The sequence below is a fragment of the Furipterus horrens genome, unplaced genomic scaffold (assembly GCF_987537825.1).
Source record: "Furipterus horrens unplaced genomic scaffold, mFurHor1.1.pri manual_scaffold_2, whole genome shotgun sequence".
Lineage (NCBI taxonomy): Eukaryota > Metazoa > Chordata > Mammalia > Chiroptera > Furipteridae > Furipterus > Furipterus horrens.
The window spans coordinates 168902175-168930001 of NW_028327172.1; the positions used below are offsets into that span (position 1 = coordinate 168902175).

Below are 27827 nucleotides of genomic sequence, written 5' to 3' on the forward strand. Positions count from 1 at the left end.
TGATCTTCCTAAAGCACAAATCTGGTCAGGTCACTACCCTCCCAAATATTCTTCAAAGGCTCCCCTCCTGGCTCCTTCCCTTCTTTATTTCCTGACTCCCTCTCACATTGGCAGCACATCCACACATGTCCTCTTCTTTAAAGCCAAGTAGATATATTTGTAGCTAGCTCCCCAGATACACTGTGCTGGGCCAGACCTTTGTGCTTTTGCAGCACTGTTTTCTCTGCCTCTTCCTCACTTCTTCTACTCAAAGTTGTCTCTTATTGGAAAATTGTTCTGACCCCCAAGCTGAGCCGGGGTTCTTCGTTTACACACCACCCCTCAACTTCTCCAGCATCTGGTGCACACACATCTTTATTAAGTTACTTAACACACAGGTTTGGGCCATTGCTTTTGTTAGTTGCTCCCAATAAATAGTGTGAGTTATCTAGTATGTTTTCTTCTTTATATACATTTTCAGTAGTGCCAGAGGAACATGGATAGTCCATAAGTATTTTTGGAAGCAGTGAACAGTATTTAAGGGAGGAATAAAAATGCTCCCTGAAATAAGGTAAAAAGCATTGTAATAAACCATCTCCTTAACCAAGAGAAAAAAAGGAGGAGAGAAGGTCTGGATATTAAACCACCTGGCCATCCAGAAATTAAAAGCAAATGCATTTTTTCTTTTTTTCCCCTGTTTTATGCTCCAGATCTACTAATTTCACCATCAACTAAAGATAATCTCATTTCAACAACCATGTCCTTGATGACCCCTTCCTTTCTCCCTAGTCTTTTAAGTGCTTCAAGTCCTCTTGCCACAAAACCCTATTTTTTAACCAAAAGTTTTGAAAAATACCAAAGGGGTTTTTTCCCTCTTGCCACCCTAAATCACCTATCTACATCAATTTCCCATTTGACCTCCTTTCTGTCCTAGCTGTGGACACACCTCTTGATCCCATCAAGACCCAGCACCAGGAAACAAACACAAAATGAAGCTGAAGTTCAACAAACCTTTATTTTAATAACCCTCCTAAAAGCTTGAATCTAATGTTCCACCTCATGGAAACCATTATCCCCCCGCCCCAACCTAATAATGGGTTTAGATCTAGAAAATGACAAAAATAGACAAAAATGTTACCCAGTTTTCCTTTCTGACCTAGATAACAGAGCCAAAGATTCCAATTCATTCATAGAAAAGTATCAGGTTACTGTTGGGGACTTAAAATAAATCTTAGCTAATGGCCTATGTGGCCATCACTAAGACTGATTTATGTTAAGACATGTTGAAATTGTGGGGCCAACGTACTTCCAATACCCTCCCTTGGCGAAAAAGGACAGGGACTCATGACACAATCAGAAATGACAGAGAAAAGAAGGAAATTGGAAAGATGAGGGGCATATAGGAAAGAAGAGTGGTAAATGACAGAGCAGGAGAAAACAGAGATGTCATCATTGGAAACAGATATGGTGACAGGATTTCAAGGAATAGACTTGCCATCACATTTGGGGCTGAGGATAACAAGGACATCAAAATTGAAAGAAATAAGATGAGAGCTAAGAAAGGCATGGGGGAGGGTGTGGAGCCAGAGAGGTGAGTAGATCAAGCAATGAAAGTATCCTGGGAATGTAAACAGGACCTCTACTCCAGGTCCTCAATAAAAGAAAGGACGGTCCCAAAGTAGGGACAGATAAAACGAAGGGGAAAGCAGCTGTAAGAACAAGTGCTATCATTCTACTATCTTGAAGAGGCCAATGAAAGAGCTATCACTGGCTACAAATGGACTCAAATTAGAAAGTTCACAGCCTCTGAATGGAGAATTAGAGTGTACGGACATTCTAATGTTTGGAGTAGTGAGGTCAAATCAGGTTAGTGTGTAACATGAACATTAAGCAACATTAAGCAACATTTTGGACGTGAGGGGGAAACCTCACACTCAAGAGAAAAGACAACTTCACTTAAGCCAACACAAAAGAGACGGTACAAAAATCCCTTTGCCTCACAAATTTTAGAGTAAACAAAAACAAAGTAACACTGGGCATCAAATACCTGAACTGTCAAGACAGAATTACTGGTCATTTGAGCTGCTGGAACAATCAATGATCAAACAGATTTTTCCTGCACCTTAAAGTGCAACAATTACAAAGCAAAAGGAAAGGCCGAGACCAACCTGTAACCCTCAGAGTGATTTTTCTTCTCAGTACAGACTTGAGTATATTGGGACCCCTTGTTGCCGGTACCTGGGCAGTATCACCAGATCAAGAGAGGCCTGCTTGGGATGTAAAGTGAGTTTCCCGACCTCAGGCGATCTGAAATTACTACCCCACAGCATTATTAAAGAAAGGCATCTTTTATAGAGACCGCAGAATGCTGGTTAATATGCACCTTTTTCCCCATTCATGGACTTTAGCCATTACTTACGCAGCTCAAGGAGAAGGCAGGAACGGATCTTCCATCGCTTTTCTTTCCTAGGTGGCCGAGACCCAAAGGAGCGGCCGGTCGCTCACCTGCCTTTCAGTTCCCGGGCCGGGAGCGGCTGCGCGCCTGCAGAGCGGTTCGTGGCCCGCTCCCGCTTGCCCGCGACCTCACCCACGCGCTCGCCTGGCTCTAACCAGCCTGACTCATATGGGATGGGTGGCACTGTTGGGGGAGACCTCAAAGGGCGGAGGGACCGGAGTAGGTGGGTGGGGCGCTTTCCCCGGAGCCCAGGAGGAGGCGTTGCCACGGCGCAGGTGAAACCGACTCCAACCTATCCCGGGAACTTTCGCTGCCGGGACTTACTGCAAGAGGCCGGCGTTGCGCAGGGGCGGCCAGAGACCCGCCCTTTCCCCCCCGCAACCCCTGGCTGCTTGCCGGGGCTCAGCCCGGGGGCTTCTCCCCTAGGGACCCGCGGCCCACTTGGCGCGCTCAGGGGGCCGCAAGCCGCGTCAGCCACCGCGGCTGATGGAGGCGGGTGGCGCCGCCCCGGGTGCAGGTGACACTCGACAGGCCAAGGTTTCGGCTCGCGGGGAGAGCGCAGGGAGGACAAGAGACAGACACCCCGAGACCGGGGTACAACACGGCAGCGATGGCCCGGGAGTTGAGCCAGGAGGCACTACTGGACTTTCTGTGCCAGGCCGGGGGCCGCGTGACCAACGCCGCCCTGCTGAGCCACTTCAGGAGCTACCTCCGAGACCCGGATGCGTCCCCCAGCCAGCACCAGCGCCGCCGCGAGCTCTTCAAGGGCTTTGTCAACTCGGTCGCCGCAGTGCGCCAGGACCCCGACGGCACCAAGTACGTGGTACTTAAGAAGAAGTACAGGGACCTTTTAGGGGAGGAGGGGCTGCAGCGACCCAGAGACCCGTCCGCCAACGCCCCTGCAGGTGGAGCTGCACCCTGCTCCCTGCGAGGCGCGCTCCGGGAGGAGACGCCGCCGCAGCCGCCGCCGCCGCCACAGCAGCAACAGCAGCAGCGGCAGCAGCAGCCTAGGCGGCGGCGGCGGCGACGCGAGAAGGAGCCAGAGGACGAGCCGGCAGGTGCCGCAGCCCCAGTGGCTGATCCAGGTTGCAATGGACTCCCCGCCAGCGGCGCCCGGGAGACGGCCCAGGGAGGCGGCGGGCCAAGACGCGGCTCGGGTCACAGGGCGAAGGTATCCGCAGCTGCGGGGGCAGCTGCCCAGGTCGGAGCGAAATGCTCGGAGGTGGAGATGCAGGGCCGCTGCTCCTGGGAAAGTCTCCAGAACGGGCCGCCGCCACCGTCCAGCGCAATCCCAGACCCTGCTACCGCTGGGAAGGCGCCGATGCAGGCTCCGGCTGCCCAAGGTGACCACGGGGCTCCCAGGCAGGAGCGGCAAGGTGCTCCTGCTGAGCCCGCGCGGGTACCCGCAGCGCCCCTCTCCTCTCCTCCAACCGTCGAGGCTACTGGGAGCGGGGCTTCCCAGCCTGCCCTCCTGCCCCTCCCTCCCTCTCCCGGAGACCCGAGGGAGCTGTGGACGCCGGGCGATCTGCATTATTCCATGCAGCAGCAGCAACGCACTCGAGAATGGGTGGCCAGACATCCCCAAATACCTGAGGTCCGGGACCAGGGCCCCATCAGAGCCTGGACAGTGGTGCCAGACAACTTCCCCTCTGAGCTGGGATTCTGGGTCCCGGAACCTAAGTTGGCGCCTTTAGACCCTTCACTTTCTCCTCATTCCTTCTCTCCTGTTGTTCCGGAATCCCGGCCTGGGAATCCTCTATTGCCAGTCTTTCGTAGCATCCGTTGTCAGCTCTTCCTCCAAGAACTGGATGACTTTGTGGACCAGGAGAGGCACAGCAGTGAGGAGAGCAGCAGCGGACCCAAAGAGTCCCCTGGAGGTTCTGAAGAGGGGCTGCACGGTGCCCTGGGAGCCCCAGATTGGAGGAAGCTCAAGAATTCAGCTGGTCGCCTTTCTCCAAAGGAGGGCAGCGCCAGCAGGAGCCCTCAGGGCCTGGGGAACAGAGAGGACAGTCATACCTCTCAGCAGGTCCCAAAAGGGGCTAATGGCGTTGGAGGCCACTCGCAGGAGCCTTTGCCCTGGTCAGCTCCCAAGTTAAGGAGATCCCTCAGGAGAAGCTCTCAGGCAGGGAGAGCCAGATCCTCCTCCTCCGATGAGGAGTGTCTTGAGGAGGGCTTGCTGAAAAGAAGTCGGCGCCCACCACGGTCCAGGAAACCCTCCAAGGCAGGAGCAGTGTCAAACCCCAGGGTGGATGCTGCTTTGACAGCCAAATCTGCTGACATGAAGGCTGCTGTTGCTGAGAGGGGTCCGCTGCACAGCTTGCGGGCCCCAGGTAGGCAGGAGCCTGCAGCCTTGGTCGCGCACAGACCTGAGCATAAGTCGTGTCTGGTCCCCCTAGATGCCAGGGAGCATGAATGGATTGTGAAGCTTGCTACTGGCTCTTGGATGCAGGTGTTGGCTTTGTTCTGGGAGGATCCTCAGCTGGCTTTGCACAAGGACTTCTTAACTGGGTACACTGCTTTGCACTGGATAGCCAAACATGGTGACCTCAGGGCCCTTCAGGACTTGGTCTCGGGAACCCAGAAAGTGGGAATTGCTCTTGATGTAAATGTGAAGTCCAGTTGTGGGTATACCCCTCTACACCTTGCTGCCATTCATGGCCACCAGGGAGTCATGAAATTGCTAGTGAAAACGTTGGCTTCTCGGGTCAATGTCCGCGACAGCAGTGGGAAGAAGCCGTGGCAGTACCTGTCTAGCAATACCTCTGGGGAAATATGGCAGCTCCTGGGAGCCCCTCCGGGCAGGCCTATTTTTCCTGTCTATCCCTTAGTCCGAAGCTCTTCCCCTACCAGGAAGGCCAAGAGTTGGGAAATATCTAGAAATATCACCCGAAAGACTTCCTTGGCTGCACTACTCAAAAGTCACCACAACAAATGGAAATTGACAAACCAGTATGAGAAATTCCCCACTCTAAGGGAAAGAGAAGAGTACAGTGACTAAGGTGGGCCCTTCTCTCCAGCATGCAGCCATGGCACCCCCATCCTTGAGCTACTCAGCAAGAGAATTCAGGAGGAAGAGAAAAATTGCTGAGGAGTTAGAAAAGAGAGAGATCAAGTGAGATGGCCTACCTAGTGTTTACCTGCCTGAACTTTTTGTCAGCACATTGTGGATCTCAGGGATCATTCAAGCTTTCTGACAGCTCAGGTCCTTGGGCCAGTAAAACCTCTACAAGGGGCAGAGTCAGGTGCTTAAAACTCAGCATGTTTTCTTCCTCTTTCCTTGCACCTCAGATCTGGGCACAGTAAGCCACATTGTTTTCTGAGGCAGCAATACCAGGCCTTGGCTAGAGAGGGAACAGATGTCTAACAAGAAGGGAGCCACTTCGAGGAATTGACAAAGCTCAAACAAAATCCTCTCTGGCTGGTTGTGTTCTGGCTTCTATTCATTTGGAGAATAATTTGGCTGAGAGTGGAAAGCACCAGATTTGAAATCAGATGGCTCCTCTTTTCTTTTCTCATTCTTTTAAAAATATTTTCCTTTGTTCATTCTTTTTTTTCTTTTCCCCCTTCTTTCCTTTCTCCCTCCCTCCTTTCCCATTCACATCAGTGAAATAAACTTTTTACCTGAGAGCTGAATTTGATTTAAGAGATTCCCCAGCTCTGTCCTGGTCTTCCTATAGAGGCAACCTACAGAGGCTAATGCATGAAATGATTAGTGCCTCCTTTGGGAGTCTTCTCCACAATCGGAGAAGCTGTTGGGTAAGATCCAGTAAGACTGATGTTCAGGCCCTACATCAACCTAAGGTAAACTTTGTACATGTAAACACTGTTGGCTCATGTGCCTGGTGACATGGAAACTCCCTGTGTCATAAGCAGTAGAGTTAGCATTAGCAGCTTTCAACAGGTTTTAATGTCCAGTGTTCACACTTATGAAAGGAGAGAAATTATTTTGCTTTGGGGAAGCAGTAAGGGCTAAGGTGGGAATGCTTCCCCACCAGAAATTTTTTAAGCTGCTAAGTGTAATTTTATTTGCACTAAACTTGTTGCCAATTAAGATTAAACACTAGCCTGAAGTGCTGTTTCTCTAACAGGAAGTGCTCCTCTTAATTGCTTGTGATAGGACTGATCTTTGCAGGTCTATAAAATGAGAATGGCAAGATTTCAGAATGCAGATTCAAAGAGGGTTAAAAAGATGAAATGTCTAGCCCTGGTTAGTGTGGCTCAGTGAATAGAGCACTGGCCTGTGAACCAAAGAGTTGCCAGTTTGATTCCCAGTCAGGGCACATACCTGGGTTGCAGGCTAGGTCCCCAGCTGGGGGCACGCAAGAGGCAACCATACATTGATGTTTCTCTCGCTCTCTTTCTCCTTCTTTTCCCCTCTCTCTAAAAATAAGTAGATAAGTTTTATATATATATATATATATATATATATATATATATATATATATATATATATATAAAGAAATGTCCAAGTAGAGAATGCTAATTTTTTATGGAAATGTTTTCATGTGCTGTGGCAATGATGATGTCTTTTTAAAGTATTTTTATATTTCTTCTGGTTATCTCCCCTCCCCATTGAAATGTCAACAAATCTTCATAACTTATTGTATTTATGCTGATTACTGTTAACGTTCTTCTTTACAAAACTATCTCAAAGAATGTCAAATATTTTTTGTTTGTAGTTTTACTTTATAATTTTGCTGAAATAAACATATCTCCGTTCTATTAAAAAAACATTAAAGTAGACATAATAAAGAAATCTAAGTGTTGTTTTTCCAAAGAGACCTTATACAAGGGATGAAACTATGGCAAATCAAATCTAGAAAAAAGAGGGATATCCCCACACAGTGGAGCCATGGTTAGGAGAGGTGAAAATTTAAAAGAATAAAAGATAAACATCTATGCAAATATTTTAGTAAATCGATGTTTTTCAAGAAAAAAAAATTACAAAACTATCAACTTCTTTAAAAGCCAAGGAATGTTTTTACTTTACCATGTTTTTACCACTACATCAATTTATTTAACCAATAAGTTCTGCTTAGTGCTGTAGGATTTATATAGGTGAGTGACCTCTTTCTTCTTGAAACTTAAAACCTAGCAAGATTTGTTTTTGAGTATTTATACCCTATCTTGCTCCCAAGGTACCTTTTTTTAAAAATATGCATTATTGATTATGCTGTTACAGTTGTCCCAATTTCTTTTCCCTTTGTTCCCTTCCACCCAGTGACCCTCCTCTCTCCAGTTGTCCCTCCCCTTAGTCCATGCCCTCTGGTTGTGCATATAGTTCTTCTCAACATCTTCCTGTCTACTTCACTCCCTCCTACTATGCCCAAGGAATCTTTTAAAGCTGTATTATGTTAGATGTAAGCTTTTGAAATGATGCAAAGAGAAAAAAGGTGGTACCAGAAATGAGCACAACATAACTATAATGCAAGAAAAAAATTTCAAAGTGTCATGAGTACAAAATTAAGCGCTCCAGAGTATTGCAGAGGAGAGTTTCCATTGGGCTGGGAAAATCAGGGAGGGCTTCACTAAGGCCAGGAGTCTTAGTGAATGATGCTGGCTTTCCAAAGAAACCAGCTTTGGTGGTTCTACCACATTCTTAACTGCTGCTTCAGTGTATGATTTGCATAGCACTGGTGTTGGCTGATTGCTGCATGGTTAGAACACAGTCCTGGATTTCAAGTTGGTTCTTATGAGGATTTGGGTTGCTCTGGCTTTTGTCCACATGTCATACTTGTGACTCTGGTCAACTCTTACATGGTCAATTGTGTTGGGAGGGGGCAAGGCAGAAGAGGCTGTGAGCACAGAGTTAAAACACAGATCTAAAACACAGATCTGATCGAATCACCCTCTTGCTCATGTTGTAAGATTCAGGTCAGGAGTGATGCCAGGCCCAGCACATTTTTTCCAGCCTCCTGCCAACCAATCCCTTCCACAAACCCTCCACTGAAGCCACACCAGCCCACCTCTTAGTTTCTTTGTCGGTGTTGAGTTCCTTCAGCTTAGCAACTCTTTTGTTGTTTTCCTGGTGAAATTACTCTTAGTTTTCCAGGGATTGTTCAAATGTTCCAGAATAGTTCAAATCATGAAGATTCCAGGGTAGAGACCTACAGGTCAGAAGGAGGTAGAGCTCTTTCATGAGAATTCTCACAATACTGTGCCCACATCCCACTTACAGTTTTGCTGTATAGTGTTTTAGCAAATTGTTTGAATGTTTTGCCTTTCCTTACAAATTTGAACATCTGGAGATTAGAGAATGTATTTTCAACTCATCTAGATTTATTAGGTATTTATGGATCATCTGTTATGTGATAAAGACAAAGAGAGTGTCACTGAAAACTAATTCCAGAACATGAGGTAAGTGGGTAGACATGTGCATCAAGACCATGAGAATAATACTTACCTGGCAGAGGAGATACCATGATCACAAAGGTGGTTTTCCCAGGGTGAGACTTACTCATTGCACTCTTGATGTGCTGACCCCTGGGATTTCCCCAAATATGGGAAACTCAACTGCATAATTTGTGGTAGCAGGGGACTGCGTTCAAGCTCTCCCCTGGTGGGGGGAGACTATGAGTATACAAAGAAGGGGATATTTGTGGAGCATTTTCTATGTGTCAAGCTCTATGATTTTGTTGGAAATACAACATTCAGTAAGATATACATGTTTCCCGCTCTCATGGCACTTTTCCCAGGCAGGGGTGGGTTAAAAAGGCAAAATGGAAGTTAGATGGGCTTTGAAAGGCAAAGTGGAGAAAGGAGGAAAGAATATTCCAGAAGGAGCTGGAGCAAGGCTGCACGATGTATTCAGGGGACACTTAGCCACATGTGGTTGTGAGGGATGCCTGGCCAGTGAGATGGTGTGGAGAGAGATGAAGATAGAAAGGTAACTTAAGGCCAGGTTAAAAAAAAAAAGAAGACATTTTATGATATGTCAGTTTTGATATGGCATTTTCTAGGATGTCAGGGCTTGTCAAAGCTCCTTCAAAAGATCTTAGTGTTATTCCAAATATAGACGTTTTACTAAAATCTCAATTTGAGGACAATAAATAAATAAAAGTATTATATGTACTTAATTTTAAACTTCCCCTTTCAAAATTTTCTTATCTTTGATGTTAATGCTTATTTCCTAGAAAATAGTAGTAGGCAATAAAATAATAACAAATGGCTATTTAATATTAAAGGAAAACATTAGAAACTGTTGATAACCACTTGCTTTTTAAAAAATAGTTGTAACGTGGTGAATTTTAATCTTGTAAATAAAATGGTATAGACCATAGTCTTATTTTCTGCTAGTAAAATTGCTTTTGGTTCAGCATTTCAGGATCTCACACATGGCATGCCATGATTCCCAGATGCTTTGATTCCTCTATAAATGTAAAATTTTTCTAAATAGCAACTTCATTGAGTTATAATTTACATATCATACAATTAACCTGTTGAAAGAGTACAGTTGAATGGTTTTTAGTAAACTCACAGAGTTGTGTAATCTTTAGCATGATCGATGTCTCTATGAGTCTGAGAACCACTGACCCAGGCAGTGGAATCATTGACATTTTACTGCAGGGGACTGACACGAATAGGCTGAGGTGAAACAAAGATTTCTCTTCTTAGAGTAAGAAGGACAAGCTAAAAGCAGAAATCAGTTAAGTGTTTATAGTGTCTTAGTTTCATATTGGAAATATTAGAAATGTTTATTCAATTAGCTGAATAAGGTAAATAAGGTCCAATATCTACAATGTGGAAAGAAAATTTTAGTTGGAGGGGCTGCTTTGGTTGGGAAGAATTAGAAAGAATTAGGTAAGACCCAAAAAGAGCTCTCAATTTCCTTTCATTTCTCAAATGCCCTGGGTTAGGGATTAAATCATTTCACTACTGTGATGACAGCCCAGGTTCATGGTGGCACTGATCTAAGAGCATAAATTCAATCTCAGGCTGTTTAGCACAGCAGTACTGTTGTTTGTGCTTATGTTTGCTGATACTAAATGAATGATTACAAAGGTGTAATGAAAGGGTAGAACAGTGCAGTACTTAAGCTCATGACAATAAAGTGAGGCTGCTTGCATTTCTTTCCTACCTTGGTGAAGATCTTCAACCTTTCAATTTTCTTATTTTACAATGGATTTTTTTGAGAGGATCAAACAAATAATATGGCTTCCTTAGAAAATGCCCAGCACATAGTATATTCTCAATGAATGTTAGCTATCATTATTTTTAAACACTATTCAAAATATATAGATCCCTTTAAATTTTCACCCATGCTGAAGAAAAAGAAATCCTCTAGTTGACTGAAAAGGTGCCACAAGACTAGGCTCTACTAATAAAGCCAAATATTTTTCCTTATAGTTCTATGTAAGAAGATGCTTGTGTTTCTGATTTCAAATGAAAAAGAACTATTCAACTATCTCTTGTGTATAACAATAACTAGGTATTATGATATGCCATTAAACAGAATTATTTCTAATTGAAGTCACATAAACTAACACCCAACAAATAAGCCACTCTGGTGAGGCCTGAAACTGAAACCCAGGAGGAGCTCTGAAGGGGTGAAGCTGATGGTGCATGGTGTGTGTGTGTGTGTGTGTGTGTGTGTGTAAAGCCACTATCACTTAAGAAATTGAAATATCTAAATTTAACCATGCAGTAAACTTTATCAAAATTTCACTAATTTGGTCAAGATAAAGTCTCATCTTGGATTTAAAATTATTGCTCTATTAGACTATTCCTTCTCCTTGGTATGAAAATAGTACTTCTTGATTTCTAGTTCCCAAGTTTGACTTCTCTCTTCTACTTTTAAGATTTGGGTTTTTTAAAAGGGGCATAGCTGTATGTAAATCATACCTCAATGAAACAAGGAAGTGACAAGACAAATAGGAGCAAGATATTTAACAAATTGCCTTTTGGGGCCAAAGCCAGGACTCTGTTTTGAGAAGGTCAAATTCTTCCATGCATCTGATTTCTCCTTTTAGGTAGAGTGAACACTCCCAAATCTAGCAGCTATTACCAAGTATTTCTGTGCAATCACACTTTCTGAAATAGTAATTGTTAATCTTATAGAACCTGAAGTTTTTGTTGTTATTTATTATATTTATACCCCCAAATAAGAGAAGGAAAACTCTGATTCCAAAAAACCTCCGCTGCCTTGCGGCATACCTCTTCAGGGGAAAGGCTAAGGGAGTAAACCCCGACAGAAAATCCGGAGCCGGAGTCCCTAAGGCGGTTTGACATTGTAGTCAACACCGGCAACTCCTGCGGCGCACCTGAAGCCAAGCTGTATCGACTCCGTCTTTTCCTTGGACCCTTCAGCTGCGAAGAGAGGGGGGGTCTGCTGCATGGGCAACAGCAGACCCTCCATATCACCCTGCCCAGGCTCTGTAGCTTCAGCTTCACTGGAGAGGACACTCCAGCATCATCACAAGATGTCGATTCAACACGGGAGGAGACAGATACCATGTCACTCCCAAGTCGGACTGCACAGCCATTCTCAGCGGTGCAGATAGACTCTTAAGAAGCTACACCATCATCTCTCGAGACGGACGACTGCCGACGACGACCCCCAAATAGAATTAGATTTCTTGTGAACTCCTTTTATTTGGTATCAATCAGAGAAGTGCTTCAGTGACCTGAATGTGGTAAACAAAGTGACTTGTCACAATCCCACAATGAATCTCATTACCTAAGAGACTGGACTGGCTAAGGTAGGGCTGAGACAAGAAGGAACTGGGCCAGAAATAGTCCCATTTCTCTAGTGGCTTGAGAAAGTAAGCTTGCCAAATCATATAAAGGTGTCTAGAGCAGAGGATTTGGAGTTTCTAATTAAAGCAAACTTTTAAAAGTGAGCAAAATGAATATTCATTCATTCAGCAGATGACAGTAATTTTACCTGAACTGAGGGTCCACTGATTTTTCTTTCTGGGAAGAGCTAGAATATATTCACCTGAACAGGAATAGCCATGCACTTGGAGTGTTTGGCTGTTGACTGAGGGTTCTTCTCAGTTTCCCACCTGGTTTGATCCTAACTGGTTATATGCTAAATATGAAATCTCTGTGAGCCTTGATTTCAAGAAGAAAAGAGAGGTGAGGAAGGAGAAAGACATACCAATAGCACTAAGTCGGCCTCAGACCTTTAGGATGGACTGTGCTAAAACGTACAATATTACAATGGATAACAGCAAATGGGGAAAATAAGAACAGAAGGCTGACTTTTCTTTATCCTGAGGCCAAATATTTTCACAACAGAAATTTTAACTTGATTCCTCAGGAGCGTATAAACTATGTCATGTTTCAGAAAAAATATACAACAACTCTCTTCAGAACTATCTTTCTTTCTGTGCATTGAAGAGAGATCACAAAAATATTGCCCTGGATTCTTTGGGCAAGATGTTTGACACCTGTCATGAAGTCTTGGGAAAACTTTTGAAATTTGGGGTATGCTGTGAATTAAATGTGAAAGATCTTTCACGGACATTTTTCTTCTGATCTTCGTTTTTGGTCAACTAAGGCAACTGAGGGTTGGAATTTAAGACTACTACTACCTGTTCAGATTTTTTAATTACTTGACATTTTCAATTATCGGTGTTATTAATATTCTATGCCACTTTACCCTCCCCTCCCCATATAATTCTCTCATGGATAATGGGGGGATTGAGTTGGTTGTTTTGATACCACAAGATATATTATGTGTTTGTCTCACAGAGTCTTAGTGAAGGAAGGCATCTGCATAAAATTTCTAAATTAAAATTTCTAATTCTGTGAGCAGTCTGGGATTCTTTGAGAAAAGGATTAATTCTAGGACAGGAGTTGCAATAGGTACCACCTGACCATAACCCTGTCTCTTATATGTATGTCGCCTTATACCTTCTTGTGGTCTCTTGGATCCAGGTGTTTTTTTCTGCTAAAAGCTTTATAAGGCCACCTGGAAAAGTAGTGATAGAACAGGTGGGCAATATCACTGGCAATCTTGCATTGTGGGCACAGGATGGCTCTTATTCTGCCATAGTTAATGTTTTCTCTCTATTGTGATATATGGCTAACTCAAATTCCCTTTTGGAGGTCTTTGTGTGGTATTTTCTCAGATTCAAAAATTCTTATTTCTTTACTCATTTTCTCTGAAATGAGAAGAGAAAATCATTATCCCTTATAAATTGAAAGCCATAGCATCCAGATATCAGCTTATGATGGAACATGTTGGAAGTAACTAACAGTTGGTGTTCCTCTAAGGAAACAGAGCATTTATATGAAGAGAGGTGAAGCAGTATTTTGTGATGTGGGGAGGTACCACAACAAATACTCCCATTATCTGGTAAATTTGGGAAATGAATTGCTTTGATTAATAAATTGTTCTAGTGAATAGGGATTTCTCACATATACTTTACATGACAGTTTAAACAAATTGAACTACAATTAATTATACTATGCACTAAAACTAAACACAAAGTAACTTATGTGTTTCAAAACACCATACAAAACCCTGGCTGCTGTGCTCAGTGGATTGAGTGTCGGCCTGTGAGCCAAGTGTCACTGGTTCAATTCCCAGTCAGAGCATGTGACTAGGTTGCACGTCAGGTCCCCAGTTGGGGCCGTGAGTGAGAGGCAACCACACAGTGATGTTTCTCTCCCTCTCTTTCTCCTTTCCCCTCTCTCTACAAATAAATAAATAAATAAACAAACAAGTTAATTAATTTTAAAAAATTTCTCTCTCACGTTGATGTTTCTTTCCTCCTCTTTCTCCCTCTCTTCCCCTCTCTTTAAAAATAAATAAATCTTTAAAAAAAAACAAACACAGTACAAGATCCTGAAGTGTTTTTCGACTTTATCGTTGTGAATATCAATTATCTTTGCATTTTAGATGCATAGAAGTAAAGTCAATTGATAAAAGGTTGTGTTTTATGAACTTTACATCTGTTTTTGTATTATAAAGAATTGAAAAATATACAAATAACACATACTGATTATGGGAAATCAGATAACAGGTGAAGAAAAAGAAGAAAAGTTCTAATTTCTCAACCTTAAGATAATTTTGGCAGGTAAGATTTTGGCATGTGTCCTTCCAGAATTTATAACAAAAATGAAACCACACTGCATAGTAATTTCTAACCTATTTTATTGTTTAATATATTTATTTTTCCATTTGAATCGGTATTATATATTGAGCTCAAGATAAAGAAAAGTTTAACTCTTCAGAGGGCTGGAAGTGGGGGCAGTTCAGAATGTATTTGTAGGGCCAATTTTTGCTTAAATGTCACTTCCATTCTCTGCAGTTTAAGGGTAATATGCTAAATGTATTAAGTTTTCAATTATTTTAAAAATCATTCTTTGCATTCCTTTGACTTGAAGCAATAATGTTCTTTTGTTTTTAACCAGCTTCTTCGCCCATGTTCTGTGTGCCTGCCTTTTCAGGCAGGAAGCCCCTTCTCCAGGAAACTGCTTATACCCATTCAGAGCAGAAAGACTAAAGGGAATGCCTAGTTGTGACCACATATGTCACACCTGTAGCTTTTGTTTGTTTGTCAGGCAGTGGAGACATGACACAAGTGCAAGCCAGATGTGATTGCAGAATGTTTACTATGTTTGATTACAACTTAAAATGGGCTACACCTATCAGTATCACTGATCTGTTTTTTATCTTTATTTTTCTGATAGCTAGGTAGAATATTTTAGAACTATTTTATCATTCAACGTAAGGATGGAAAAGGAAAAACAGGAATCTAAAATATTTTTCTCTGGTGATATAGGTCTTTTACTTAAAGCATTTCCTGAATATGAAAATTGCTTCTAGGTTTTTTACATTTTTTTTTTAGCAATTCAAACAAACAGACAGAAGATAAAACCTAAGGATTAATACATTCTAATTATTTCGATTCCATAAATTTGCTTCTAACTTTTGATCGCTTAATTATAATCAGCATGCATATTTTATTTTACCTTCTACTATTTTCATTAACAATATACTCCACATATTAAAGCAATTTTCTTAGTTTACATTTTTAATAGCCAGAAGTTACACCACTATGTTAATATGTGAACGTTTGCTTAGCTATTACCCTACTTTTTGACATTTGGGTCACTTCTCACGATTACAAGTAGTACTAATATAAATATCTTTGTAATAATAATCACAAGGCTCTTTTATTTCCTGGTTATTTTCTCAGGTGCGGTTTTATACCCTTTCTTACATTTACCGGCTTGTACTTCCAAAAGGTTAAGTCAAGTTAAAGTGACACCAGCAAGGAGGTAAAAACTAATAAATCTGAATAAGCTATAGACTTTAGTTTATAACAATGTATCAATGTTGATTCATTAGTTGTAACAAATATACTCTATGTATGTAAGAAGTTTCTAATACAGTTGTGATTTTCAACTGGTGTGAGAGCAAGAATTTTTAAAACATGCAATACCTATTTAGTCAGGGACATTTACCTCTTAGTTCATCAAATTAAAAAATGACAACAGTCAACACAACAGTAGTCATCTGGAGTGAATAAATTAAAATCACACTTTTTTTTTTTTGGTCAGGAAATCAAAAAAATATGTTTTTTGGTGTGCCTCAAAATTTTAGTAATTAGTTTATGTGTGCCATGAGATAAAAAAAAAAGGTTGAAAAATCTCTGTAATAGAGGAATCTGTGTGTGGCTGGGGGTGGGGGAGGGATATCTGAACTCTATTATCTGCTCAATTTCTTTTTGTAAATCTAAAGCTGCTTTTTTTTTTCTTTTTGGTTTTTCAATTACAGTTGTCCCATTTTTCCCCCATTTTTCTCCCCCACCCAGCCCACCCCCCTCTCCCGCAATCATATCCCTCACCGTTGTCCGTATCCATGAGTCATTTATACACGTTCTTTGACTAAACCCTTCCCTTACTTATCCCCCTTCTCTCCCTCCCCCCTCTCCCCATTGACTGCTATTCTGCTCTTTGTTCTATTTAGTTCTTTTGTTTGTGTTGTTCTTTAGTTTCCTGTATTAGGTGATATCATATGGTATTTTTCTTTCTTTGCCTGGCTTATTTCACTAAGCATAATTCTCTCTAGTTCCATCCATGTTGTTGCAAATGGCAGGAGTTCCTTCTTTCTTTCTGCTACATAGTACTCCGTTGTGTAAATGTAGCACAGTTTTTGGATCCACTCATCTACAGATGGGCACTTAGGTTGTTTCCAGCACTTAGCTATTGTAAACAGTGCTGCAATGAACATAGGGGTGCATAAGTTCTTTTGAATTGGTGTTTCAAGATTCTTCGGGTATAATCCTAGTAGTGGAGTCGCTGGTTCAAAAGGCAGTTCCATTTTTAATTTTTTGAGGTAATTCCATACTGTTTTCCATCGTGGCTGTACCAGTCTGCATTCCCACCAACAGTGCAGTAGGGTTCCCATTTCTCCACATCCTCGCCAGCACTTGTTTGTTGATTTGTTGATGATGGCCATTCTGACTGGTATAAAATGATATCTCATTGTGGGTTTTATTTTCATCTCCCTGATGGCTAATGATGTTGAGCATTTTTTCATGTGTCTATGGACCTTCTGTATGTCCTCTTTGGAGAAGTGTTTGTTCAGGTCCTTTGCCCATTTTTTAATTGGGTTGTTTGTTTTCTTGATGTTGAGTCGTATTAGCTCTTTATATATTTTGGAAATCAGTCACCCGTCTGTGATATCATTGGCAAATATGTTTTCCCATATGGTTGGTTTCCTTTTCATCTTGCTGATGTTTTCTTTTGCTGAGCAGAAACTCTAAAGCTGCTTTTTAAAAGTCTACTAAGAAAAAAGAGGTAGGAAGGGCAGGATAGAGCAAAGGAGGTAAAACATTAACACTGGAGGAATAGGAGTAAAGGGTATGTAAGAGTTCTTTGCACAAGTCTCACAACTTTTTAATGTTTGAAATTATCTCAAGCAAAAAATACAACTCATCATCCCTTTCTTGAACTACATCTAAGTGCCCACCAATATTTAATCTTTTAATGTAACAAGGAGCTATTATCATTAGTATTAAAGAAGTTAGTCTGGGCCAAAGGGGATCTTAAATGTCTTGTTACTAGGCAGAATTTGGGCTCCTGGCAATCGGGAAGGGGACTGGGCTATTAAGGACAGCATGGGCTGGCTGACTCCTGGCTAGGTAAACAGAGGTGCAGGTGCCATCCAAGAGGTATAATCTCAGCAGCCACTTGAGTTTTAAAAGGGTGTCTCAAGCCCTGTCCCCTCTGCTGGTGGTTTTTCAAAAACCTCACCTTCCGCATAGTCTTGGCCATGGCCTTCTGCCTTAACCCCTCCCCACCTCACAAATTTCGTAGAGAAGCCCACAGGGGTGGGGAAAATGCGGACTTGCACGCGGGCACCAACCCCTCAGCCTGAGTTAGAAAAGAGAAGAATGAGAGAAGGGAGGGAGAGAAGGAAGAAAGAAAGAAGGAAGGGAAGGCGGGAGAGAGGGAGTGTAAGGACCGCGACAACGCAGAAACTGACAGGATAGTTGAAGCATTTTTGTTTTCCTCTGTGGCTCTGACTCTTGAGAAATCATTGCCTCTTGATGGCACAGGTGATGGAGAAGAACTCAGGGCTGGCTGCAAATGAAATTCAATTCCCTTTAGAGTTAGGTGAAAGCTTCCAGCATAGATTCCCTTTCGTTCCAGCACCCACTCCAGGCAGTTGGATATGTAATATTTAGCAAGTACTGATTTGTGATCACACGGACTGTGTGAATGTCCCACTTTCTCCTCTCTGGAATAAAAATCCCTGCCAGACAGGGAGACTCCCACTGCACTCTCCAAGTTTTAAGATGATAAAATTTCATTGCTGTGCGCATGAGATATTATCATTGTTTATCCAAAGACCATGTCCAAACAGTGACTAAATAGCAAAGGTTATTGAAATTAGGAAAGGAAGCTTAAAGTAATGTTTTAGCTTATATTCTATATCAACAGACTCATCAAAGGAACCATTTTACAAGTGATAAAGGTAACTGCTCATCTATTGTATTATTGTCCCAAGGTGACAAAGACATTCCTTCAAAAGGAAAAGCCTAGGCATTTTCTATTTTTCATATTGTGATTTTTTTTTCTCCCTAAGGGCAAGCAAACGAATGTGAGGTGCTCTGAAAACTTCCAACTTGAGGTTGCTGGGGTCAACTGTGCTGTAGGTTAGTGTGTTTTGTAGAATTTATCTTCCAGAGCAGAGCTCATTAAAATTGGCCACTTGAAAGGTGATGGAAAGCGTATTTTCTCAAATGTCGTCTACAACTCATTTCTATATTATTACTTTGCTTGTTAGATAAAAATGGCAGATGCCTGAACTCCATCCTAGATTTAGTGAATTTGACTTTCTGTGGCCAGGACTGGGGAATCTTATTTAATCCAGAGGCTTTGGTAGTTATTCTGCTTGCTGAAATTTGAGGACAGATTTCTGCTCTACCTTCTCCAGGCATTGTGTAATAATAAGAAAAGTGGAAATGTTTAGATGAGAGTACTAATATTTTGTGAGTCTTAGAGTTCATTTTCTCAGTTTCTAAGTATTTTCTGAATTGCCAGTTGCTCTACAGCATTTCAAAGCAGTTAGAAATCTTTGTTCTTATACTCTCAAAGTGAAAGTTCTAAACAAAAACTCCATCAGAGACATTCATTTTATTCATATGGGCTTTTAAAAAAAGCTCTCATATTATTTGCTTTGATGTCTATTGTACTTCAAAAATTATAATAGTAATAAAATTACATTTAAAATTTAGAAACTGAAATAAGAGAAAACTCATATGTTGTCCTACTACACAAACCATACCATTGTTAACATTTTGATATATTTCTTAGCATAATTTGGAGTTTTTCCCCCTTTTTAGTTATAGTCATAGTGTACTAGTATTTCCATTACATTACTCAGATTCTTCTTGAACATTATTTTTAATATCTGTAGAATTTATGTATCCATTCCTCTATTACCTATTGAAGGAGTTTATTACCACTTTTTAATTATTTATAAATAATTCTTTCGTCAATGTCTTTATGCATAAAACATTTTCTGCACTTTGAATTTTTTCTTTAAGATTTTCAGACGTGAAATTGCTTAGTACAAAAATCTTATTTTTTGAAACATTTGCACAGATTAATGCAATTTCCATCTGGGCATAATAGATGGTCTCTAAACTTTATTATTATTTTTTTTGCAGATGTATTATATTTAGAACTTACTCTTTTGTCAAAACTTTTATTTATTTTTTAACTAGAATTTATTGGGGTGACATTGGTTAATAAAATTATTCAAGTGTACCATTCTATAAAATATCACCTGTATATTGTATTGTTGTGTTCACCATCCCAAGTAGAGTCTCCTTCTCTCATCACTGATTCCCCCTTTATCCTCTCCTACCTCCTCCCACCCCCCAAACTTTATTCTTGAACACTTAAAAAATCAATCACTAAAATAATTAGTCATGAATAGTACACATATGCACGCATACTAATTAGTTATATACTAATATGTGCATACACATGTATATGAATATATATACACATTAATATGTACACATGTGTACATGTACATAACATGCATATGCATATGTGCCGATATGTATACATGTGTATTAGATACATATGCATGAGTACTAATTACTATTCACGTATTTTTTATTAAAATTTTTTTACTGAGATATAATTCACATGTAATACAATTCTACCTTTTAAAGTGTGCATTTCAGTGGTTTTTAAATATTCACAAAGTGATCTAGCCATCGCCACTCTCTAATTTCAGAACACTGTCATCATTCCCAAAAGAACCCCTTCCCCATTAGCAGTCCCTCTCATTTCATCCCTACCTCCCGTAACCCAAGGCTGTCACTAATCTAATACTTTCAGTCTGTATGGGTTTTCCTGTTCTGGAAATTTAATATAAGTGAAATCATACAGTCTGTGGCCTTTTGTGTCTGGATTCTTTTATTCATGTTGTAGCAGGTATCAGTACTTTACTTCTTTTTATGGCTGAGTAATATTCCGTTGTATGGGTGTACCACAATTTATCCATTCATCAGTTGATGGGCATTTGGGCTGTTTTCATTTTTAGCTATTATGAGAGCTGCTATGAACACCTATGTACAAGTGTTTGTGTGAACATATGTTTTCATTCTCTTGGGTAATACCTAGGAGTAGAATGCTAAGTCATATAGTAACTCTAAGTGACTGAACCATTTTACATTCCCACGAGCAATGGAGGAGAGTTGCCATTTTTCCACATTCTTCCTCATCATCTTGTGTTACTATCAATCTTTTTTACTATAGCTATCCTAGTGGGTATGAAATGTTATCTCAGCATGGTTTGAATTTGCATTTCCCTAATGATTAATGATGTGGAGCATTTTTTTCATGTACTTACTGGTAATTTGCATATATTTAATGAAAAATATCTATTCAAATACTTTGCCCATTTTAAAATTGGATTATTAGTCTTTTTATTATTGTGTTGTGTAAGTTCTTTATGCATTCTGGATGCTGGTCTCCTAACAGATATATCATTTGCAAGTATTTTCTTCTATCTTGTGGGTTGTTTTCACTTCCTTGATAGTGTCATTTGAAGCACAAAATTTTTAAATTTTAACAAAGTACAGTTTATTTTATCTTTTGCTGCTATACTTTTGGTGTTATATTTAAGGAACAATTGCTCATGACGTTTTCCTCCTATATTTTCTTCTAGAAGTTTAATAGTTTCAGATCTTACATTTAGGTCTTTGATCAATTTTTGAGTTCATTTCTGTGTATGATGTAATGGTTAATTTTACATGTCAACTTGATTTCATTTGTTAACATGTGGATATCTAGTTGTCCCAGTACAGAACTCTTTATTGAAAAGATGATTTCTTCCCCCATTGGATTTTTTTGGCATCCTTGGAGAAATCAATAACCATAAATATAATAATTTATTTCTGGACTCTCAGTTCAATTCCATTGATCTATCTATCCTTGTGCTAATCTTCCACTGAATGGATTACTATAGCTTTGAAGTAACTTTTGAAATTGAGAATTATGATTCTAATCTTGCTTTTTTCCCCAAATGTTTTGGTTGGTCTGGGTCCCTTGTACTTCCATATGAATTTTAGGATTAACTTGTCAATTTTTCAAAACAAAAAGGCAGATACAATTTGCATTGAATCTATTATTGATTTGGAGAGTATTACCAAATATTAAATCTTATCTTAATAGTTAACAATATTAAATATTAACAATATAAAGTCTTTATCCATGAGCAGAAGATGTCTTTCCATTTACTTAGGTCTTTCCTGGGCATGTGCACAGCCCTACTAATTTGTGTACTTCTAGATGGCTAGGAATATGTTGGATCTTTTCAAAGTTCCCGAAGTTTTTTGTCAGATTCTTGTTTGTCTCCATTGTTCTCACCACCTCAGGTAGTAGTAAAGTTAAACAATTGCTGTTGATAGTTTTTGACAAATGCCCCTGGGGTAAAGGCTGTTCTGAGTGGGGTTAAATAAAGACAAGGCTTTAGAACAGGGTTTTGCTGGGAACTGTGAGGCAAGTCAAATAATGACAGTTCTCTGAAAATGGTGGTTGGGGAGTTCCAAAACCCATTCTATCCCCTCCAAGGGATGCTAGGCTGCTGGTTGTCACTGTGAGTGCTATTTGTCTTCTAGGCTACTGTGTTCCTGGGGAAGAGTAGTAGAAGCAGGGCAAATCAAAATGCCAGAAAGCTCGCTGTGCTGAGATTTAGTGAGGTTTCTTTGTCTGTTTGTTTATTTTTGTAAACAAAAGTTTTCCTTTGGTTAATGTCCTGAATTCTGAAAAATAGTTTTGACAATTTTTGTTAGTGTTCTCCTTGATTTTATGGAAGAGCAGCTTTTCAGAGCTCCTTACTCCACCGTTTCCCTATTGTTACTGCCTCTCCACCTCTATCTTGTCATATATTTTTGAGCAAATCACTGAATTTCTCTGAGTCTCTGTTTCTCCATTTGAAGAAAAAACGGCAATGATAATTTATTCCCTGGAGAGAGAATTGTAAAGATCCAATTACACACACAAACACACACACATAGGCTCCCTAAAAATGTTATACAGATATGAATGCAATTGCTATGTCCATGTTTAGGGAGGATATAAATTTTCTACATTCTATATCATGCCAATCTTAGTTCTTAAGCCTTTCTGGGTGTATGAATTCATCTTACTATTTTTGACTGAGGAAATAATTTATCACTTTAGATAGTACTGATTACTGATAATTTCTCTTTTACCCTAGAGTCCAGACTAGAGAGAACTGGGGAAGCTCCTTTGTCTACCTTTTCTGTAGAAAAAGGGATAACTCAGAAATTTGAGGCAAAGAGAAGTGACGTGATTTGTCTAAGGTTACACAGCTAATAATTTGTAAACTCAATACTGATTCCCTGGCCTGACTAAATTGCAATTTCCTTTAAGTCATTTGGTCTCCCAAAAGGCTAGGAAATGGGAATGACAGAGTTCTTTGGGCACAACTTGTTCTTCACCAACTTGTTCTATTATTTTTAGAAACAGTGGAAAGAAAGATAGATGATCTGACTTAAAGCCATAAAAGAAGATACATTTCTATTTTATTTAAAATTGAAGCACTATTAGCTCCAGCTTAGAACATGTAAATAAATAACTTATTTGACTTTTTAAAAATCCTGTTTAATTAGTTTACTGTAGGCTGCAGAGGAGATTGAACAACCTTTACGAAGTGGACCAGGAAATTTTTCCAGCGATTTGTAGCTACTAAGCTAAGTTTCCAAGGATCACTACTACTTGCTTCCTTTCAACCTATAAGGTGCAAATTATTGCCCAGATAGCTCAGATAATTAATTTATAGCTACCTTCTGAGCTAATGACACTTGTTTAGCCTAATTCACTAGTCTCATTGCTCATCACTAGTGCTTTTTACACCACAACTTTTCCAAGTTTACCATTTCCAGTTTGGAATAATTTTTTCAGAAATACCCTGAAGGTGCACCCTTGAATAGCTGAGAATATACTTCTGTTACCTTCAGTCATGAACAACACCTCAACTGGGCATAGACACTTGGGCCAGAAACGTTTCCCCTTTCAATGTATAGACTTCCCACTTATTAATATAGCGTTCCAACATTTTATGAGTTCTAGAGAAAAGATCTGTATAGTTCACAGAAAGGACGGCACAGAAAGCCTCAGGCCCTGGTTTAGGGGTTTAGATGTTTCTGAGGGTATCCACTGGAATCTTTTAAAAGTCTGCTGCGTAGTGGCTCTTCACTGGAGACTGCAGACAGATGGATGGAAAGGATCAATTTCCATAGCAACATGAGTAAAGCCTCACCAGATAAACTGACCTCCATTTGTTGCAATTCCAGGTTCAAAGGTTCCCAAAAGTACAAAGATCTGAGGTCCAGCCTCCTTGCCAACAGCAAGGAGGCTGGGGCCCAGTCAGACATACTGGAAGACAGAGCACAAAATCCTTATCCCTTGCAGCGGACACTCCCAGGCCAATAAATGCCAGGGTAATTTAATAATCCATGTTCATTTCTATGACCTAACCAATGCATATAGCTTAGCATATCACAGTGTTATAATACCAGCTCACATGTTCTAAATGTTTATACACATTAATTTATTTAATTCTCACAACAACCTTAGGAGGTAGTAACTATTACTCACTCCCATTTCATAGGTGATGAAACTATGGCAAAGAAAGGACAAATTTTTTGCCTAAGGTTATAGCCTAAGCAAGTGGTGGAGCTACAATAAAACTGATGAGGCCAACATCGAAGAATTTTCTTCTCTTAAAAAAGCTTTTTTTCTTCTCTCTGCCACCCTATATAGATACAATGACATACAAACACTTAATGTAAATTTTAAAAAAGTTTTACTATTGTATTATCTTAAAAAAAGATGGTGTTCACTGATTTTGACTATAATGCATATTATAGGGAATGTTTCATGAACACATTAATGAGTACAGATTTGACTTTTGCTTTGAGATAATTGTAATACCTTTACCTGTGTTCAACTGCTTCTGCTACCTGCTGTTAACATCACTCTTTCCCTTTTTGTGACCAGTTCTGTTACTTCTAAACACATTTCTTAAAATTACATGTACTGTGAAGGAGCTTAGATGAGATAATCACTCAGGTTTCTTTTAACTCTTATATTCTTAGATGCTGTGAGAATTGTTGTGAAAGAAATGTGTTATGTCTATTAAAGTCATCAAAATAAATTGAAGTGATAAAAATATATTGAAAATACTGAGGGGAAACAGGAACACTTATATATTGCATAGTTCGTGTGTTAAATTCTTTTCTTGAGAACAATTTGAACGTGTGTGTGTGCACACACATGCATGCATAGACATAAAAATCTTGTATTATGTTAGTTAAGAACACTTTGGGGCGTAAGTAACAATAACAACAACAACCAGACTACATTAATTTACAGTGGCTTAAATGCATAGGGATTTGTGTTTCTGGCCTAGCAAGAGGTCTAGAGGTAGGCAGTGGCTGGCATGGGTTCAACAGTCCAGCCCTAATCAGGATGGACCTTTGGGATGCTCTTGGCTTTCTTGTTTGATTACAAAAAGGCTGCCTGGGGCAGCCATGGAAACTCACCACCCAGATGGCTCGCTGTGGGAGAATGCACTGAGAGCCCCAGCTTCCTGGGTCTACCAACAGCCTTCATGCTGAGCTGCTCCCAGCCAGTGACCAACATGGCTGCGGTGATAGTGCAGGCTCATTCCCTCGAGGTGCTGTCAAGGACATTAATATGACAGTTGGCCACATTTGAATAAGGTCTGTAGATTGGAATATAGTAGTAAAACAATGTTAATTTCTGAAGTTATATTAAAAAAAGTATTTTCTTTTGGGAAGTACACACAGAATGTTTAGGGACAAAGGAATAGTATATTTACAACTTACTCTCCAAGCGTTCAGTCAAAAGTATATATAGGGAATGGTAAGGTAAACATGGTGAAAATTAAGATTTGGGGAATCTGGTATACAGAAATTCCTTTTTTTTGTAACTGCTCTGTAAGTCTGAAGTTGTTTCAAAATAAAAAGTGAAACATATATAAAAATACTCAGGTTCAAATTAGGTCTCACAATGGTAACTTGTGGATTTTATGGTATAATAAATGGGGTGGGTTGAGGTGGGAGATTGTACATTGTTACCAGTTTACCCTATCTTGTACTGGAGTATTTACTTATCCCTTAGAAGTTTTAGTGTTCATTTACCTAAAGCAATAATAACTTGCTACTTTCAACATAAATTAAAAAGCAAAACAAAAACCAGTTTTAAAGCCCTGCTTTTACAATGGGAAACCAGTAGGGAGCAGGTCATTTGGTGTACCTCTGCTGGGAGTGGAGGCCCCACACACATGTGCTAACCTTTTCTGTCCTGCTCTCTCTCTGACCTCACAGCCAAGCTGTGGGCTCCCCTGGTTGAGCCTTAGTTCCTGTCCACAGGCCACTTTAGTTTTTTTTTTTTTTTTTTTAATGAACTCTGAACTTTTTATTGGCCTCTTGCCCTGCAAAAAGATCCCCACTTCTGCTGCCTTTAATGCCTCAAAACTTTGGTGTCGTTGACCTCGGACACCACTTTGCCGTCCACAATCCTGAGGGTGGTGGTCTTTTGGATGGTTTGTAAGGAGTGGCTGTTGTCCAGGGCGTCAACAAGATGGAAGTCCTCCCCTTCTTCCAGTAGTTGGCGGTAGGTGGTAATCTCAGCCTCCAGCTTGACCTTGATGTTCAGCAGGTCCTCATACTCCTGGGCCTGGCGCTGCCCCTCTGCCCGGGTCTGGGCCAGCTCTGACTCCAGGTGCAGCAGGATCCTGCTGAGCTGCTCCATCTGCCTGGCACAGCACGTCTCCGCCTCCCTCAGGCTGATCTCCAAACTGGCCTTCAGATTTCTCACTGAGTCCATGTCAATCTCCAAGGACTGGACTACGTGTCTCAGCTCCGTGTCATCTCAGCAGCTCCTATCTCAGCGGTCTGTGATGTGACCACTGTGGTCCTCTCCTCAGTCTGCTGGGTCCACTACTTGTCTGGCTCCTCTCGGTTCTTCCAAGCCAGCTCGTCATACTGGGCCCAGGCCCCTTTAGTTTTAGTGCTATGTGTTTGCCTCAGGATTAGGTCCGTCAAGCTCCTCTGCATTAAACTTCGGCTCAGATCATCTCTTTGCTCGTAGTAGCTCTTAACTTCCTTCAGTAATGTTCCTTTGTCTAACCCTGGATCTTAGAACCCACCACTCTCTCCTGTCCCTTGCCTCAGTAAGCTTCAAACCATTCTGCTCTCCCCTTCTCCTCCCCTAACCAGCCAGAGAGTAAAAACAAAACCCATTTATTTATCCCTTCAACAAACACTGATTCAGAGGCCACTAAGAATCAGGCACAGTTTTAGACCTGGGGAAGAAAGCAGACCAAAACTATGCCCCAAACGATGCCAAAACGATGTGGAACCTACATTCTAGTAGAGGGGAGGCAGAAAAACAAAACGAGTAGGCTGATATATAGTTTGATAGGTGGGGATAGATTGCGATAAAGAAAAATAAAAATTGTTATGGTGCCCGTGGGTCCAGACCCAAGATGCAGTGTCTGGGAATAAGAGAAACCAGGAGACAGATTTCGCTGTGAATCCTGAGAGGTGACCAAAGAATGTTTTTCTAGTGGGAGAAACAAATACCTCTTACACCAAATCAAGCTGGCACAAGTGATTAAGTTCTTTCCAGGAAGGAGAATAAGCAATGTGTGATTGGGCCTTCTTGGAAAATAGTGATAGGATCTTCTGATAGTAAAGATCAGCACCTCACTGAAAACTGACATCCTCATTTCCCGCTTGTGTGGCTTGTGCATTGATTGATATGACATAAATAAGGAGATTCCAGGGACTGCAGAACTCCAGGGCATAATTTTCTCTCTTCACCAAGACTGAGTCCAGCTGCAGTTTACAAAGGCATTTACAATGTCACGTGGCTGTTCCAACCAGCTCTAATCAGTTAGGTACACACTCAGGGTTAGAGTTGGGATGGTAGGATTTGGTGGCGCTTGGATGGAAGAGCTGCCATGAAGGAGGGAAGGAACCGAGCTTCTCTGTCTGTGCCCACCCCACCCCCCTCAGCGGCAGGCCAGCCGCAGGCCCTGAATACCTCAGAGCTGTCCTAAATTTCATCATGGCCCCGTGGTGCTCCGCCTACCTGCAGAGTCTGCTCCAAAGTTGTCTTTACTCCATTACTTACCTTTTCCTTTCTTTCTTGTTTTTTAAAAATCATTCTCCCATGGCAGGGAATCTCAGAAGCAAATAGTCTGGTGAAACCATCGCACCCTTGGCCGTTTTCAAAGTTGCAGGTACCCTGTGTACCTCAGTCTTCTTGGGTAGTAAAATGGTGGTTCTGAGCCCCAGGTCGGATCCACTTAGTCAAAATGTAAGCAGGAGATCCAGGTAACTGGTATGAT

General features: G+C 41.0%; 1 protein-coding gene and 1 non-coding gene across 2 annotated transcripts; both read left to right on the forward strand.

Annotated features, from left to right (window-relative positions):
• The first annotated feature begins 2723 nt into the window (after positions 1-2723).
• On the forward strand, positions 2724-7143 carry SOWAHB (sosondowah ankyrin repeat domain family member B). Its single transcript, XM_090268094.1, has one exon. The coding sequence runs from the start codon at positions 3045-3047 to the stop codon at positions 5430-5432; it is 2388 nt and encodes a 795-aa protein (XP_090124220.1). The 5' UTR covers positions 2724-3044; the 3' UTR covers positions 5433-7143.
• Positions 7144-8829: 1686 nt separating this feature from the next.
• On the forward strand, positions 8830-8993 carry LOC150019927 (U1 spliceosomal RNA). The gene has a single exon (XR_016509539.1). It is a non-coding gene; the product is annotated as a U1 spliceosomal RNA (small nuclear RNA).
• Positions 8994-27827: the final 18834 nt, after the last annotated feature.